Source organism: Pan troglodytes, chromosome 5 (assembly GCF_028858775.2).
Source record: "Pan troglodytes isolate AG18354 chromosome 5, NHGRI_mPanTro3-v2.0_pri, whole genome shotgun sequence".
Taxonomy (NCBI): Eukaryota; Metazoa; Chordata; class Mammalia; order Primates; family Hominidae; genus Pan; species Pan troglodytes.
The window spans coordinates 10728968-10748114 of record NC_072403.2 but is presented as its reverse complement, the minus strand read 5'-3'; the positions used below and the strand labels follow the sequence as shown (position 1 = coordinate 10748114).

Genomic DNA, 19147 nt, shown 5'->3' with positions numbered 1-19147 from the left:
ATTTATGAAGTCCTACAAGTACCCCCAACCTCATCCGCCATTCTCTCCCTTGGTTTCCAGAGACACTTGCCTCCTGCCGGCCTCACTCCCACCCCATTCCCAAATGTTACCCTATCAATGAAGCTCTCCCTGATTGCTTCACCTAAAAATAACACCATCCCCACCAGCCAGTAGCACTCCAATTCTCACTAGACTGTTGCCACCACTAGAATAAAAGCTCCTTGAAGGAGGGCGGGCAGTGGCTGAGCGGTCATGCCCGCTGCTATATCTCCAGTGCCACAGATTAATCCATGAACGCGATGCAGTACCAACCCCAGTTCAACATGGTTTCTCACGTAATCAACATGATGATTCCAGGGTGTAGATGGAAGAGCACACCACCAAGAGGAGAGAAATTTGCCAGAAAAAAAGAACACAATGAAGATATCTGGAAGGACAAGTTTCCAAGACTTACATAAAGCCATGCTACTCAAGCCAGCATGGTATGAATCAGGAAAGACAAATACCAATTGAAGAGAAGAAATTGCCCTACACACGGATGGAAACATCTATGACAGAGGTGGCAAATAATGGGGAGAGATGGTCTATTTACTAAACAGTGCCTATGGATTAGCCACATTTTAAAAATAAGTTGAACCCCAAGCTCAGGCTACACTGTAAAAACAAACTACAGGTAAGTGAAAGTTCATACTGTAGAAAGCAAAATATTTAGATGAAAACACAGCAGACAATGATCTTGGGGTAGGAAGGATTTCTTAAACAAAAAACGAAATGAGAGAAGCCAGACGCGGTGGCTCATGCCTGTAATCCCAGCACTTTGGGAGGCCAAGGTAGGCAGATCAGTTGAAGATAGGAGTTCCAGACCAGCCTGGCCAACATGGTGAAACCCTGTCTCTACTAAAAATACAAAAATTAGTTGGGCATGGTAGTGTGTGGCTGTAGTCCCAGCTACTTTACTCGGGAGGCTGAGGCAGAAGAATCGCTTGAACAGGGAGGTGGAGGTTACCATGAGCGGAGATCATGCCACTGCACTCCAGCCTGGGCAACAGAGTGAGACTCTGTCTCCAAAAAAAAAATTTTTTTTAATAAAAATTTGACTACATTAAAATGTCAGATTTAATTTGGCAAGTGAAACATAACTGTATTATTGATTTTAAAAAGGGCAAAGCCATATATCAGAAGATATTTCCAACGTATATAGTAGCAAAGATTAGAATCTATTATATACCAAGATCTCCAACAAATCAACAAGGAAAAGGCAAAATAAAAGTGATCCAATGATGTAAAATGTTTTCGTATAAAATTCCACAATTCCTGGCCAGGTGCAGTGGCTCACATCTGTAATCCCAGCACTTTGGGAGGCCGAGGCAGGTGGATCACGAGGTCAGGAGATCGAGACCATCCTGGCTAACATGGTGAAGCCCCATCTGTACTAAAAATACAAAAAAAAAAAAAATTAGCCGGGTGTGGTGGCAGGTGCCTGTAGTCCCAGCTACTCAGGAGGCTGAGGCAGGAGAATGGCGTGAACCCAGGAGGTGGAGCTTGCAGTGAGCTGAGATCGCGCCACTGCACTCCAGCCTGGGCGACAGAGCGAGACTCCGTCTCAAAAAAAAAAAAAAAAAATCTACAATTCCTTCCTATTAACTTATATTTATCTTCTACTAAATACCATGTATACGATTCTGTGTTTATGAAATAACTGTTAACTGTATACATCCACATCCACTCTTCTGTCCAGAATGGTCTTCTGTGGTTCGTAGTAGTTAGACTAGGGTGGTAGGGCATGGGACTTTTTTTTTTTCTTTCTTTGATGTTTCTTTGCTCAGTAAACACGCACAGGGCCCTTAAATTATATACATCCCACACTAAGGTAATGAGACCATGTAAATGCTAGAAATTCAGAGGGCCTGTCTGCCAAGTGGATGTCAGCTAGTTCAAGCCAAGACGTCAGAGGCCAAACTCTCAGTTCAAAGAAGCTGTTGACAACACAGAATATCCTCAGAACTTTTTCTCTTTTAGGACTGCCCTCCAACACAGTTTTTTGAATATGCTCTATGGTGCCAAATCTTCACTCCCTAATTGAGAAACAGATTTTGACGTGAACTAAAGTACTTCAGTACTAGAAGTCTAGAGAGCGAGGTTGATGATACGTTGTAAATCCAAAGTGGTTTCTCACACACAAAATGAAAGGTCTTCATTAAAAATTTCATCACTAGGGCCCAGCCCTGTTCCCTCCACCTCACTGATTCTCAAAACATCCTGATTTCCACATCTCTCTGAGCCTATGGAATCGGTTATACAGTGAACAGTGGTATTGATGACAAAGATCATATGATGCTTTCTTGATTCTTAGGAATGTCGATGCTGGCCACTGTATATGAGTCTTCATGTTGGTTTTGGAAAGCTTCCTCCCTTAATGTATTCTCCAAAGACGTTACACTTTGTTCTGTTTCTCTAAGAAACACTAATAACAGATATTCAATCATCAGTTTGTACCTACCTTTGGGGCCTAATTTTTTAAAAACTCAAATTCTCTTCCAAAGTGAGCACCTGCTGATGTTTGTTGGACCAAATTTTCAGTTAGCCTACTTGGACAAATCCAATCTCTGATATTTTCTCTGTTTTTATCAATGTTTTGTGCTTCATTACAGATACTTGCTTAACTTGAAATCGTTGATGACAGTCAAAAATTGCTTTCCACGATGATGCATTAAATACATTCTTCCTGCAAATCTGCTTAACCTCGTACAAAGCTTATTCATTTTCTATTCTGCAATTAGTCACTCATTTTTGGGTCCACACAAAAGATTTCCAAGGTGCTGTACACAGGAAACCTACTGGCTGCCTTTGAAATTACAGGTAATTAGCTGAGCCTTCCTATTCTACTTCCATAAGCTACATTACAAAATGTCATTGCTTTAGTCAAGTCTGCTCTGTGTTCTGCTTAATGATCCCACGTACGATGACCAGGGGAAAAGGCAGATGAGGAACTCAAATGTCCGCCTACTTTCCAAAAGGGCTTCAGAAATTCTCCTAACTCTAGTCCTCATACCAAGAAAAATGAGTTTGTTGTTGTTAAGGTCACTAGTATGTGTCTTGGAGAAAAATAACATCTAATGTTCTCAAGCAAACCCAAAACCACAGCAGTAACACCTCCTGAACTCTGACAAGCTTTTATACAGCATGCAAAAGGTCACTTACACATAGTATTAAGTCCCATTGTTAACTGCTCACTAAACATTTGTTAAGTAAAAAGCTGTCTTCGTATTTAAAAGGTTTCATTAGTACTTTATAAACTCAAGGCTTTCAAATACCACCACCCTTAACAAACACTTACTGAAAGAGTAAATAGCTTCTTGCTAATACAGCATATATCCAAAAGAGATAACTGAGGAGAACAGCAAATCTTCCTATATGCTTGTTGCTTCTTATCATTATCAATATCCACACAACACCGGCCTAGCAAAACCCTGACAGGATGATGTCCTCAATGATGTACAGCAGGAGAGAAAACCCATTCTCCAGCAAGGACAAACAACCCACAGGGAAGGGGGAGCACAAAGGCATAAAGGGCAGCTTCCTGTCGTCTGAAAGGCGATTTGTTTTAGAGGAACAGGAGGATTTTATTGTTCACCTGATGTCTTTCATTAAGAACAGGAAACTACACTTCTCTGAATGGTTCAACTCCCCATTACTCCATGGAGTGCTGCGGGGGCCCTACCCAGGGGCAGGTGAGAAGAGTAACACCCAGAGTAGGTGGGAAAGAGCCAGATAGGGCCAAAGGCAGGAGAGCTAGGGAAACAGAGCAAAGTCATTTGGGAACAACGCTGAACCCAGAGTTCAGATAACTGATTCTACAACAATTTTTAGCAGCAGGTGCTTTCTGATGCACGTGGCCCCTCAAAAGCTCACAGAGCACTGCAGAGCTCCTCAATGACTGTACTGGGTAGCAGGCATTTAAGTTTGAATCACTGGAGTTCCTGCCCACTGGGAGTGGGGGAGATGCCTAGGGCGGGGAGGCTGCCAGGGCCAGGGAACCAGAAATAAAACCGGCCCAGCAAGAGAGACGTGGTGCGGAGGGCCCACCGTGCCCAGAGACACCACTGGGGGAGAGAAGCGCAACTGAAACCCAGGAGCAGCCGGGCGCGGCAGGTCACGTCTGCAATCTCAGCACCTTGGGAGGCTAAGGAGCAGATTGCTTGAGCCCAGGAGCTCGAGACCAGCCTGGCCAACATGGCGAAACCCCGTATCTACTAAAAATACAAAAATTAGCCAGGCACAGTGGTGCACACCCATGGTTCCAGCTACTCGGCAGGCTGAAGTAGGCAGATCACCTGAGCCCAGGAGACAGAGGCTGCAGTGAGCAGAGATCATGCCCCTGCACTCCAGCCTGGGCAACAGAGCAAGACCCTGTCTCAAAAACAAACAAACAAAAAACAGGAAAACCAGGAGCTTCTGCATGAAGCAGTATGGCTTGGCTATTCCTGGGACAGAATGTAAAGCCAGGAGGAGCAGCACCTGGCCCGCCATGTAGCTACAAGACAGGGAGGGCTCTAACTCACATAGCTTCACCTTGAGGGACAGGGCCAGAGGCTGGTCCACCTGGCACAATGGAGGAAGCAGCAACATCCTTCATCCCAGAACAGCAGAGCAAAGCCTGCAGGGATCCTAACAGGTGGGGTGGGAAGGAGGCTGGCTGTTCGACAGGCAGACCACAAATTCCGGAGAAACATGGGTCACACTAGATATGAATTACACACTTCTGCTGCTGAATGGTGGTGGGGAAGCACAGAAAGGATGGGAATTTCCATCCTACTTACAGTTCCCACCCCAGTGACCCAGGAGAGTGAGGGCTCAGGAATATGGTGGGGGAGGGGTGGTGTTTCAATCTTTGAGAGTTCCTGACCCACCTTCAGGGCCTAGGGCACACTGACGTCCTTATTTGCCCCAAGGGTTCCTTTTCAAACTCTAAGGGAAGCACTTTTCTTCACAGAGACCTGCTCCACTACTGAAAAGCCTTTTTTTTTTTTTTTTTTTTTTTTTGACAGAGTCTCACTCTGTCACCCAGGCTGGAGTGCAGTGAGGTGATCTCGGCTCACTGCTAACTCCGCCTCCTGGGTTCAAGTGATTCTCCTGCCTCAGCCTCCCGAGTACTTGTGACTACAGGCACCACCACACTTGGCTAAATTTTTGTTTAGTAGAAACGCGGTTTTACCATATTGGCCAGGCTGGTCTTGAACTCCTGGCCTCAAGTGATCCTCCTGCCTTGGCCTCCCGAAGTTCTGGGATTACAGGCGCCAGCCACTACACCCAGCCTGAAAAGCCTTTTTAAACAGTTCACCAAACCCCAAGTCATGTCCCTTTCCTGCTACAGAACTGAGCCACTGGAGACCCAAAAGAAGGACCCTGACCTTTCCTTTCAGTGGAATTATGACTATAAGACTCGAATTTCGACCAGGTGCGGTGGCTCACACCTATAATCCCAGTACTTTGCAAGGCCAAGGTGGGCAGATCAGTTGAGGTCAGGAGTTCGAGACCAGCCTGGCCAAAATGGTGAATCCTTGTCTCTACTAAAAATACAAAAATTAGCCAGGTGTGGTGGTGCACACCTGTAGTCCAAGCCACTCGAGAGGCAGAGGCAGAAGAATTACTTGAACCGGGAGGCAGAGGTTGCAGTGAGCCGAGATCGTGCCATTGCCCTCCAGCCTGGGCGACAGAGCGAGACTCTGTCTCCCAAAAAAAAAAAAAAAAAAGACTTGAATTTCAGAGCAGCCTGTCCCCACCTCCACCTGCATGTCTTTGGTCTCCTTCTCTCCCAGCTGCCTTTCTGTCAAAGGTGAGGGGGCAGTGTTGCCATGAAGCTGCCCAGCTCAGACCCACGATTTCTTTTCTGTTGACTTTCGTTAGGTTCCTGGGCAAGCTGAATGTGTCTGGTCTCAGCACTGAACTTCTTCTGCCAAGGCATAAGCACGCACTTCCACAGGACCACATTTCCATGATCTTTTCAACATACTCTATACACTGCAGCCTCTTCATTTTTAAGCAGCCCCAATCTAGAGCTACTTAGGAAGGACTGAGGAAGGCACATTTAGATATGTATCTATCAACCGAATCAAGATTTTTTCAAAAAGCTTATTTACGAGCAGAAACCAGGGGTGTCGCAGGATGGCGTGCCAAATGATTCTGGGGAAACCTTGACTCTGACTCGTCTAGGTGCACTCTGAAGGAAGGGCACAACGAATCAGTCTAGTTAGCACCTCTCCTCAAACACACACTCCTACTTCTTTGCATCCCTAAAGGTGCTAACAAAATAATCACTCGCCTCTTGCTTTAAGTTCAAAAGCTCATCTGCATATGAGAGAGAAGTTAGAGGATAAGAATCCCAGAAGTCTGTCCTGCTGGGAGAGTTGGCTACACTCTACCTCACGTGCCTGGGGTGTAAGACAGTTGAGAACTTCCCTCTGGACTGTGCAGATGAAAAGCCAGGTAACACAAACACAAGTGGGCAGCCATTCTTCTACTTCCCAGGCCAGAGCTCTGCAGGGCCACCAGCAAGTGCAGAAGCCAGGGTCAAGAATCAGGACAGGAGGAATGAAGCCTCAACTCGAGGGACCTGGCAGATGGCTGAAAATCAGGTTAGAGGGACACAGCTGGACATGCAGACAATAACACTCGGGAAAGAGGGAGGAGAAAAAGGGTGGAACCTTCCTGGAAGACATGGAGTTTTCCAAGGGTACTTTGGTCTAGCCCACAGACAGAGAGGAGTTATGAAGCAGATTGGTCCTCATTCCAACAGGGACCCTACAAATGCTCCCACAACCAGCTCAAGGCAGCAGCACAGTCACTTTTTTAAAGTACAGAGAATAAACAGCGAGACTCGAGATAAAAACTACTAGTGCACCTTCTCTTGAACCCCTAGCAGTAAGATGACTGCAGACAGAAAACAAGTACTTTTAATCTTTATTGGTTAAAAACAATTACTAAAACAAACTTTTTAAATTTTTTTGGAACTACTTAATTCAAATCTTATTTACATTTCACCAGATCAGCTAATGCCTCCTTTACCAGGCATCATTAGGGAAGGTAACACAGTCCTTCTCTGCTTCTGAAGCCGGAGTACACACACACAGCAAGAGACCAAGGGCACACAGGGCCACTAATCCACAGCTCAGCTTCCTGAAACATCAGCCTAAATCAAGGATCTCTGGAGAAGAGTTCCCTGGTAAATATGTTTAAAATATTTCATATTGAATCCCAAAAATTGTATGGACTACATGGTTAATATCACAAAACATGTAAGGTAACTTGAGATTTCAAACAACAGGTCAGGCTTGCAAAGGCCATTTCCTCCCCCCTCCCACCTCCACCTCCTTAGGAGAATACCTGCTGACTCCTCTGCCGTCTGCAGAACTTGGGTGGAAATGACCATAAAATTTATGTTTAAGTTTACCATAAAAGTAGACTTAATTTTTTCGCTTACACTTACATAGCAACACTTTTTAAAAACTCTTCTTGATAGCTCTTTGCAACATATGCCTTTTCTTTCATAAGCATGCCCTTCACTTGCTCTAAGGGGCGCAGGACTGGCCCCACAGAGCCTGTCACCTCAAGACTTGGAGTGCCATCACCAGCTACCCTCTTCAGCGAACTTCATGAACAAACTTATTAACGTCAACTCACCTGCCTATGGCAGAGCCTTTTCCTTTACCAAATAACCTGTTTCTAACATGCTAAAGGTGCCAGTCAAGTCCAAGTACATAATGCCTAAAGGAAATGTCAACAGTCTCCAAGAGAGACCCAGAGCTGTTGTCTAGTGTGCATGGGGTGGTGCATCTTTTTGCAAACTAAGATGACTTTTTTTGTCCTGGTTCTCAGATACACTAAAGAGCTGGGATATCCACACTAGTTACATGCTATTAATAAAATAAGGAAAGCTTCCGTGTGCAACTATGTGATGCCTTGAATTCCTAAACAGTAAACTACTAATGAAAAATGGGTACAGGTGAAAAACTGATACATTTTAACCAAAGAACATTCATGATGTGCAGTCAACATTGTTGGGTTTTATCAACAAACACTAGGAAACTACCAACAAAGAAAACTTCACATAGCAGAAAGCCTACTACAAATGGAAATAAGACAAAAAGTAAATAAAACAAAAGACATTCTCTAAATATATTGAAGCTAACTTCTCCACAAAAAAGAAAGTATACTATACAGTGACACGTTGCTTAACTACAGTGATATGTTCTCAGAAATGCGTTGTTAGGCAATTTCACTGCTGTGCGAACCTCACAGAGTGAACTTACACAAACATCAATGTTGTAGACTACTACACACCTAGGCTGTATGGTAGAGCCTATTGCTTCCAGGCTACAGACCTGTACAGATGTTACTGTACTGAACACTGTAGGCAATTTTAACACAATAGTAAGGACTTGTGTATTAGTCCATTCTCACATTGCTAATAAAGACATACCCGAGACCGGGTAATTTATATATTTATAAAGGAAACAAGTTTAATTAACTCAGTTCCACATGGCTGGGGAGGCCTCACAATCATGGAGGAAGGTGAATGAGGAGCAAGGTCACATGTTACATGGTGGCAGGCAAAAGAGCTTGTGCAGGGGAACTCCTCTTTATCAAACCATGAGATCTCATGAGACTCACTATCAGGAGAACAGCACAGGAAAGATCCACCCCACGATTCAACTACCTCCCACAGGGTCCCTCCCATGGTACGTGGGAATTATGGGAGCTACAATTCCAAATGAGATTTGGGTGAGGATACAGCCAAACCAATCAACTTGTGTATCTAAACATAGAAAAGGTACAGTAAAAATGTGGTATTATAATCTTACGGGACCACCATCGTAAGACCAAAGTATCATTATGTGGTACAAGACTATATATCAAGGCATGCCGAACAAAGACACTGAACATTTTGCTTCAGAAGCAATTGCGTTATAACTATTATAATCCATTTTCATAAACAGTCCTCTTGAAAACTACTGTTTTGCATTTTCAATATCATCAGGTAAATCTCAAGTGTTGGTTCAAAGCCTCAATCCCTGCTCATGTCACAAATTCCAAATCAAGAAGGTTTCTTCAGATTCTGGCAATAAAGCAAACATGACTCCAAAGGGCCCTCTCATTACAAATTAACTAGATCTTTAATAAAATATAACTCTCATTAACAGTGATACCATATAGCAATTGTAGGAAACAAGGAAAATATCCCAGCTGCCTCAGTAACTGCCCCCAACCCAAAATAATGACTAAATCATAAAATGGACAAACACCAAAGACTTAAAAAACGAATTGCAGATTAGGTAAAAACTCCCCAGAATATTTCGAAGTAAAAAATGTAATTATTGAAAATTAAAACTCAATGGTTGAATAAAACAGCAGATTAAACACAGCTCATTAGTGAACTATAGTTTAGATCCAAGGAAATAGCTAAAATGCAGCACATAAAAAGAAAACAAAACACAAACAAGGAGATGGAAATGAAAAGGTAAAAGACAAAGAAGAGAGAATGAAATGATCTGATAGATGTCTACTTGGAATTCCTGACGAGTACAGAGAAGGAGTATTTGAAGACAAACTGGCCAAATCCATTTTCGAGCTGATGAGGCACAAATCCAAAAAGCAGCACAACATATACCCACCTAACTAATAAAAAATCACACAAAATACATTGTCGTATTAAACAAGAGGAAACCAAAGTCAAACAGATGATCTCAAGAACAACCAGAGACAGAAGACAGATCTCCTATAAAGTGACTGCACCTATGCTGACAACAGTCTTGGCCAGGTGCAGTGTGGCTCACACCTGTAATCCAAGCACTCTGGGAGGCTGAGGCGGGTGGATCACTTGATGTCAGGAGTTCGAGACTAGCCTGACCAACATGGTGAAACCCCATCTCTACTAAAAATACAAAAAATAGCCAGGCATGGTGGTGCATGCCCATAATCCCAGCTACTTGAAAGGCTGAGGCAGGAGAATCACTTGAACCAGTGAGGCAGAGGCTACAGTAAGCCAAGATCATGCCACTGCACTCCAGCCTGGGCGACAAGAGTGAAACCCCACCTCAAAAAAAAAAAAAAAAAAAGTCTCAAGAATAGTGCAAAGGCAAGGCAGAAGACAATGGAGCACCATCTTCAGAATGAGCTGAAAGAAATTAACCAATTAACTGGTTTTATTTGAAATACTATTCTCTTTCAAAAAATGATGGCAAAATAAAGACATGTCCAGATAATTAAAAAAAAAAACCTAGAAACTTTTCCATCCATAGTCCCTCACTAAAGAAATCTCTAAAGGATACACTTGAGAAAAGAAAAAAAAAAAAATCCCAGAAGGAAGTTCTGAGATAGAAGATGGACGATCTGATTGAAGAAACTGGTGAAGAAACTATGAAGTCAGAGGTGAATCTAAAGAAAGGTTGTATAAAATAATAATGTTCTATTTGATGAGGGATTTTTTCATGGGCAATAAGAAAGCAGTAGCATGTGAGTTCAGGAATGCACCAGGGTTCAAGGAATGTAAAATCTTTACAATGTCAGAAGTGCCATTAAATACTGACTATCTTTAGACATCATGTATGCATAGCTGCAAAATTAACCACTTAAAGACTAGAAATAGCATACGACTTCTAAACCCAATCAGTGAGGTTTTAATATGGTTTTACTGTAATTTGTGGCAGAGGACAGTTCAACAAAAATAATGTCAAAGTGGTCCGTGGAGGGCAGCCACAGATAAGTCTTAGTTCAAAGGTCTCAATGCAGTTTTTAATACTTGCTTTGGGTCCTATATCCCTCTGAGAATCAGATGAAAGCTCTTGATTCTCTCCCTCTGAAATATGCTCATATGTACTTGTTTAAATTTTCATAAAATTCTAGTTGAGGTTATAATTGGATTTAAAGTCATATCTAGACTCGTAATAGGCCCTCCCCAGACTTCCTAGAGAACGTGAACCCCAAAACCTTGCCCAGCTTAAAAGGCTGAAGAGAATTAAGTTTGTGTGGGAAACAGTGAAATTCTCCATTCTAGAGTTGAAACCATGTAAGCAGATGAGGAACTAAGAGTAAAAAGAACAGCAAGAGGCATAATGCTTAGGGGAGGAGGAACCTCGAGGTAAGTAAGGAGTCAGGAATGGAGATTCATTCCTGTAATTCACTCTTCCATTAAAGTAACTCAACAATTATGCAACGATTGCAGTATTTTGAGCTGTGGAAAATAATGACCAGAAAATGAATCTGAGCTTTAAAGCACTTACATTCTAGTGGACAAACATGCCAGGCAATAAAGACAGAAAACAGAAATTACAACGCCCTTAGCTAACTACCTGATGTTTTTAATATTCCCTTCCTGGAATTACTCAGTTAACAACCAGCAGTGGTCAAGGAGCCTGCAGAAAGAACCAGTCTGGTCCACCGAGAGCTCCTCTTCCGCCAGGCAGATCCCCAACCCACCCCCCACCCACCTCCACGCACAGCCTAAGGGTCTGAAACACAGAAGGGCGTATCCAGAGGCTCCTAAATCCACCTGCATTCCAAAAAGAAGCTTCTCGGAACATAAGATTCCTGTCTCCATCCAAACATTGAAAATTACAATCTCGTGGTTTGGGTTCAAGAATCTGAATTGAAAAAAGACCCCAGGCTGGTCCTGTTCCACCTAGGAGTGCTCACAATATAAAAACTATCACTCCTTATTTACAAAAGAATTCATTTGAGGCCTGGCTTTGTGAATCGCAGTTATCCAAAACTGTGAACCAGAACAATGCGAAGAAAGTGTTGCCTACATACCATGAAAATATTCTCCGTGGTTAAAATCATTATAGAGCACGAGGGAACAGTCTATGATTCTTAGATATCACAGCAAGAATGAAAAAACGCTATTCTGGTACACAGGAATTGAAAGTAGTTCAAAGGAAGAGCACATGAGAGGTCTCCACACTGCTGCTGGGGCAAATGAATAAATAATATTCTCAGCAACTCACAGGAAAAAGAGCATTTAAGATAGGCTATTATTGTCAAAACACACATGCATGTTTGACCTCACTGCCTCACTATCAACTCCTGAAGTCAAATGAACTCTTTTTCTTTACTAATTTTGGTGATCCCAATCTTTTCAGACAGCTACACCATATACAACATACGCTGACCTAGCTTGGCCAACATCCATGAAAGGTGTCCTGGTCTCTGTGACTTCCATTTGAACTACAGATTGAGACTTTATTCACAACTGCTTTTGGTCAATGTAAGTAAAAGCCTTGTGGTGCACCGGAGAGAGCAGGAATCTTATCGCAAAGTAGGAAGAAAGATTCAAAAGACCTACCTTCCCCTGCAAATCCTGATCATCCTGTCAAGCTAATCAACTTTAAAACAATTTTTTACACACCACATACGATTTCATTCTTAAAAGCTTACTTCCATTTTTGAAAATGAAAACATAAATATTCTCTCAGAAGGTCAAGACTAATCATTGAGAGCTTACTGAAATTTAAACTATTACAGGAGTTCTCAAGGGAATAACTCCACATCTACTGAGGAAAAAAGGAATTATTAAGACATACAAATAAAGAGAATGCTTATTCCAGTTTACTACAGCATACGTTCCTTATTCAGTCTCACGTGAACAGTCTCATGGTGGTTACTTGACTGCTAGATAAATTAAGGTCCTCTTGACCTCACAGCTTTCTCTGGTGATATAATCTAATCAGTTTATAGAATACTTTCAAATCCTAAATCTTGAGGAAGGAAAAACAGGTTTGGTTTCATGGTTTGAGAGTTGGATGGTTTTTTTTCCTCTTTAAAAATGGAAAACGTTTTGTAGAATTGCTTTTACATGCTAAAGCCATTTAAGCCTCAATTATTTGGTTATCATCCTCCCTATTTTACTGACGAGAAAGTTTAGGATAGTTAAGACAAGTACAAGATGAGTTACTTAACAAGCTTCTAAGAACAAGGGAAGGCCGGGTGCAGTGACTCATGCCTGTAATCCCAGCACTTTGGGAGGCCAAGGTGGGCGGATCACTTGAGACCAGGAGTTTGAGACCAGCCTGGCCCACAAGGTGAAACCCTGTCTCTACTAAAAATACAAAACATTAGCTGGGGCGGGGGCGGGGGGGGGGTAGGCGGGGGTGGTGCACGTCTGTAATCCCAGCCACTCAGGAGGCTGAGGCATGAGAATAGCTTTGAACCCGGGAGGCAGAGGTTGTAGTGAGCTGACAACATGAAGCCACTGCACATCCGCCTAGGAGATAGAGCAAGACTCTTGAAAAAAAAAAAGAGAGAAAGAAAGAAAGGAAGGGAAGGAGGAAAGGAGGGAGGAGAACCACCCAGATCTTCTAGCTCTTAGAGCTGGGATGAAAGTTAGAAATACCGTCTAACTTCCATACACCCCCAACCCTTGAGTAAACCCAGATTCCTAAACAGACTATGACAGTTGATCACCTACAGCAGGGCTTAACAAACAACAACCTACAGGGCAAAGCCAGCCCACTGCCTATTTTTGTGGAACCTACAAGTTAGGAATCATTTTTACATTTTTAAGTGATTGGAAAAAAAACACAAATGTGTATTTCATGACACATAAAATATATGAAATATACTAAATGAATTTTACTATCCATAAGCAGTTTGAGACACAGCGCACATTCATATAGGAGTCTACGACTGCTTTTGCACTACATGAGGTGAGCTGAGTGGTTGCAACAAAGACCATAATATAACCCACAAGTCTAAAATATGTATTATCTGGCCCTTTACATTAGAAGCGTGATGTAAAGGACGCTTGTCTTTTTGTGAAAACTATGAAGTTCTAACCTATGCCGCATCAAAAATCTGTTTTTCCTCAATCCTAGCAGCTGGAAAAGTATGGAGTAAATCTATTCTATCCTTCAACTAATAGTAACTCTTCAAATTTCGCAAGGTTCATGCTCTACCCATCTTTTCCAGGATCTGTTCCTTTATTTTTTGTTCACAAAGCCTAGTTTCAATAGCCATTTAAACATTTACTAAAGACCTATTACTACATACCAGGTTCCATGCTAAGTATTGGAGACATTTCTTTTAGGCGAGAAAACCAAGGCTCAGCAGTTGGGTAACTCACCCAAGTTCCCACAGTTACTGCAGACCTGTCCTCCTACCAGACCATGTGAGTTCAAAGAAGCAAGACTTCACATTTCCTCCTGTCAATACATCCCTCTAGATTTGTGGAGCCTGAGGCCAAATATAAAACTTCTATTTCAGTTTAGGCAGAACTGGACAAAACAAGGCAACTAACAACCCTTGACTTGGCCACAAAACATCATCTTAGTGTCTTTCCCAGCCTTGTCAGACTATCGTGTTCATTTACAATTGCGTATCACTTCTGCCCTACAAATAATACTGCCTTTATGAAAACAATACAACTCTATACCTTTAGAAACAAAACCAGGTTTCAGGGAGGCATTTTAAGCCAGTTACAATACAATCATCATCACTTACTGGGTGCTTGCCATGGGAATTTTAGGGTGGGCTTTACATATGTTCTCATGTAAACTTCATAGCTCTATAAGGGAAACACTGATCCCAATTTCACAGATGAGGAAACTGAGCTTTCAAGGCTAATTTACCCAAGGTGATAGAGTTGGAAGTCACTAACTGGGTTGTCTGACTCCAAATCTAGGCTCTCAACTGCTATGCAAAACTTTCAATGTCAACTTTCAATGATAACATAGTCATAGTGTTGCCTACAAGTAAAAGAAAAGTTACAAATTTTGCCTTGAAAGATACTGACCACTACATATTTACTACACATACTTAAATTTATCACCTGAACTATACTTCTATAATACCTTTTTTTCCAAAACTAAAATAAAACTCAGAATCAAAAGTTCAATTGTGCAGGTGTATCATTTATTTGCAATATACTTACTTCCTCCCCAACAGACACTCCTTGAAAGCATGAACCATTCTCACACCTCAATATTTCCCCATGAAACCTCCATATGGCAAGCATTCAATAAACGTTAAATGAACACAAACTTAGTACAAAATGTTACTCATTAATAACTTCTGTTAGGAATAGAAACCTGAAGATATAGAATAAGCACAGAAGGAACTAAACTTAGTTCATAATATACTAATGGGAAATGTGCTGTCTTCAGAATCATTCTTACACACATAGGATACAACTTACGTATAAGGTGCTACTCTCATCCACTGATGGAACTGATTATGTAATCATACTCATAAAAGCAAATGCCAAGAGTGAACACCCATGACTAAACAACCAAAGAATGATCTAATGTAGAAACTAAAATCCCCCATACCCTCATGCTATGTACTTCCCCCTGTACAGACTTCACCTGGAAGACCTCAACCTCAAACATCCTAGCCTCCATTTCTGTGTCTTCCAGACACACAACACTTTCCTTCCTAGAAGGAAAGCTCCTGAGAACAGGGAGATTTTTCTTCTTTTACATCCCCAAATGACCTAAAATAGTATCCTGAATACAGCGGGGCACAGCTAATGTGTAAAACGGTTGAAAAGAATGGAACATTTTCAGTACCAGCTAAGGTATACTGACCACATACAATGTAAGGAGAAGCAACAACCTTACCCTTAATTCTACAGATGGCAGCTTCCTCCTGAGAACTTCTGCAAACACTTGCTCTTAAAAAGCAACAAAAAAGTTGCTAGAAGACTAACATCGCAGACAACAAAGCTCTATTCTATGCCAACAGCAATAATACGCCCATAAGAGAAGACAACTGAAAGGATCCCTGCGGCCACAGGGCTCTACTTGTTACAGATGCTTCCTTAAGTCCCTCAACACCCAGGTCCCTAAACGCATCATAAAGGTGAGTCTAGAGAGTCTTCGCAAGTTTTAAGTCTCTTAGGAACTTATTTATAAATACATGTGAAACAAGAGAATCATTTATCCAGAAGAACAGAAAGCCTTCCAAACTTCTGTACTCCCAGGAAGTCTACTTTGAAATACGTCAAAAGAAGTTACATGGAGACATACAAAACATGTCTAAAGATCCAAATTGGTAACTCTCAAACTTGAAGCTGGTTTAAACCCATCGACCATAACTTACAGTTCTGGCTATGCCCTTCTCATTTGCAACGCTGCGGCGCAAATGAATGACGGTGTATCAGCGTTAAATTTAAATTTCCTGGCTCTGGCCACAATGCTAACCTAATTAAAGCATGTGGTCAACGTTTAGCATTTTCGGTGCGAGATTTTGCATCGCTTTGGCGAACAGCAAAGTCGAAAGCGTTTGCACCGGTCTTCTCCCCGCCACCCCCCGACCAGGGGCAAAACCCTCTCCCAAATGCTTTATCAAATGGTCAAGAAAACCCCCCCACCCCACCCCCCGTACCGCCCACGGTCCCCGCCGAGCGGCAACGGAGGCTCCACTTCCATGACCCACGCCAAGAGCACTTTGAGCTCAGTCCGAGCAAGTCACTTGTGTCAGCACCACTTCCCCACGGCTGGGACCCCCACCCCCCCACCCCACGCCCGGCAACTTCAAGACCCCCCGGCCGGGCCCCTCGGAACGGAGGCTCGGGCTCCCCTCACACACATTTCCCGTCCAGCAAACTGCGGCCGCGGCGGGGGAGGGGACGCGGCGGGCGCGGGCGGCGAGCGGGGCCGTCGGGCGGCGCGGCCGGGCCGGGAGGGGCGGCGGGCGGGGGGCGGCCCGAGGCCGGGGGGAGGGGAGGTACCTCGTACAGCTCCTCGGAAGCCATGGTGGGCGGCGGAGTTGCGGGCGGGAGGGGCAGGGTCGGGGCGGGCGCCGGCGCCGGGCGGCCGACACTTTGTTTCAGTTGGGTCCTGCGTGGCCTGCGCTTCCTGCTCCCGCGGCCGGCCGGGCGCTGGGCACGGACGAGCCTCTTGCACTCCGCGGCCAGTGCGGGCCGGCGGCGCGGCGGGGTTGTGCGCAGGAGCAGCTGCGCAACGCGCCCTGGGCGCCCCGCGCTCACTCCCCGGCGGGCCGGCTCGCGCTCGGGCTCATCGCGCCCCGCCGCGGGGCCGGGCGGGCTGGGGCGGGCGCGGCGGCGTGCGGGCGGCGCGGCCGGATCGCGGCTCCCCTCTCCGGTGTAGTGCAGAAAGCTTCCTACTTGCGACCAAAAAACCTGCCCCGGCTACTGAGCATGCCCAGTGCGGCCGCCCGGCCCTGCGGAGCCGCGCTCCCGCGCTCCGGGTTTTCGGGCCGCCCGCGCGGGAGGGGCGGGGCGGCGGCGGGGCGGGGCAGCCGAGGGGAGCAGTGGGCTCCGCTCGGGGCCGAGGCGGGCGGCCGGCGGGGCCGGGAGCGAGCCGGCAGGAAGGGGAGGAGCGGGGCAGCGGGGGCGGGGCCGCGAGCGCGGGGGCGGGGTGGTGGGCGGGGCTCCGACTTCCCCAGTCCCGCTTTCGGGGTCGGCCTGGCTCGCGGCACCGCCCCCCAGCCCGCCTCGACGTGGGCGCTTGCGGCCCGGCCCAGGGCAGGCGGGACCTGGACCTCGAGGTTCGAGGCGCAGCGCGGTTGTGCACACCAGGGCGGGCAGCGACGGACCCGAGATGGGGCAGGGAACCATGCGAGCGAGCCGGCCCGCGTCTGGAGCCCACCGCCCCGACGGCAGCGGCCGCGCCGTCTACCGCGCGCCTCCCTCCAGGAGGAGCCCAAGAGGCGGCCTCCGTGCGCCCGCCCGTCCGGGGCCGGGCCAGCCGGCGAAGGGCCGGCGGCGTGGCCAGGTGGAGCACCCACCCCATGCCCGCCCCACCGGCCGCCGCCAAGACCCGGAGCCCGGGCCGCGCGCCCCGCGGGGTGGCCCGGGGAGCTCCGGCTGGCACGCTGGCTCCGCGGCAGGCCGGGGGTGGGATCCGGGGGGCGGGAGCCGGGCGCGGCGGAGGGCGGCGCGAGGGCGCGGCTGCCTCCGCTCTGCCCGCAGCTCCCCCCACGCCAGGCCTCTGGGTTCCTCTTGGAGCGTCCGCCTCCTCCGAAGCGCAGCTGGGAGGGGACCGAGTCTGGATTCCAGGGAGGTCCGGGTTCTAATCGAACGAGGCTGTCAATGATGGTTCCTTTCGCGGAACGGTGTGGACTACACGACAGGCCCTCGCTCAGAACAGCGAGGGCTGGCCCGCGCTCCACTTCCCAGGGAAGATCTACTGCCAGGGCACACCTGCCGGGCCCTGGACGTGCCCCATCGGTGGCGAAAGAAGGGGCTTCCTGACCCAACTCCCCCAGACAGCCGCCAACTCCGATCACTCTGGCCGAGTATGCGGAACTTCCCCACGGGGCACTGCAGAGGCATTAGTTCACCTTCTCCCCCAGGCCCTGCATCGGGAAGCCCTCGCCAGTTCCTCCATGTCTCCCCGGGCATCCTTCGGGCCGCCTCACTCCTCCGTGCTCCATCTCGCTCCAGTTCCTAACCTACCTTGGAGCCACAAGGCTCCTCCCACCAGTTTTCTTCCTAAAACCCTATTCGTTTGTGCCCCCCAACAGCGTTTCAACAACCACGGGGCGTTTCACAGACCCCGCGGTTTCCTGTCCTCCCCACGCCCAGGAACAAGCACCACGCCAACCCTTAAGTCACTGCGAGTCGAATCGCCGTTCCCCTTAAGCGGTGCTTCTACCTGCGGTCCCCACCGTTTGAAACAAACTCCCAGCTCAGGGATCACCTTAAAAGGATAGCCTTCCTGACTTCCAGGGCCAAATCGGTAACTCCCTCTTCAAGCGCTGCCTAAGCACTCACGCGTGCTCACTGCAACACTCGTCTCTGTATTTTAAGGTTTGTCTACTCTTCACCCCACCCCAACTCCAAACGATGACCTTCAATCAGACTTCATCTTCAAATTTGACGCTGGCCCCTAGCACCATTCTCTATACAGGAAATAAGGTGTTGTTCAATGAATGGAATTTCAGTGTCCACGAGAAAGCCCAATACCTACACATCCAATTCCCATTATCAAATGCTTGCACAAGAATCGCAAATTAAAGCCACCACTTCATCAACTGGTCAAGGCGCCTCAAGCTCTGCCTCTTTCCCTGATGGCCCAGCCAATTCCCTCTCCCTCCTCCAAACAGCGCCTCTTTCCTCTCACTTAGCATTTCCATTATATGCTGCATTTCATTGTTGCCTTCTCTCTAGGTTTACCAATTTATCAACAAA

General features: G+C 46.1%; 1 protein-coding gene across 11 annotated transcripts in view; it reads right to left on the bottom strand.

Annotated features, from left to right (window-relative positions):
- The window catches only part of CDYL (chromodomain Y like), a 251059-nt gene that overhangs the window by 163095 nt on the left and 68817 nt on the right, over positions 1 to 19147 (bottom strand). For 2 of the 11 annotated variants that reach the window (XM_063811874.1, XM_063811875.1), the window contains exon 1: positions 16582 to 16682. The exons of 5 other annotated variants lie outside the window; for them this stretch is intronic. Coding sequence is in view for 2 of the 6 variants with exons in the window: in XM_024357044.3 (XP_024212812.1) it covers positions 16724 to 16747 (24 nt within the window). In the remaining 4 variants the exon portion in view is untranslated. 11 annotated transcript variants of the gene reach the window in all.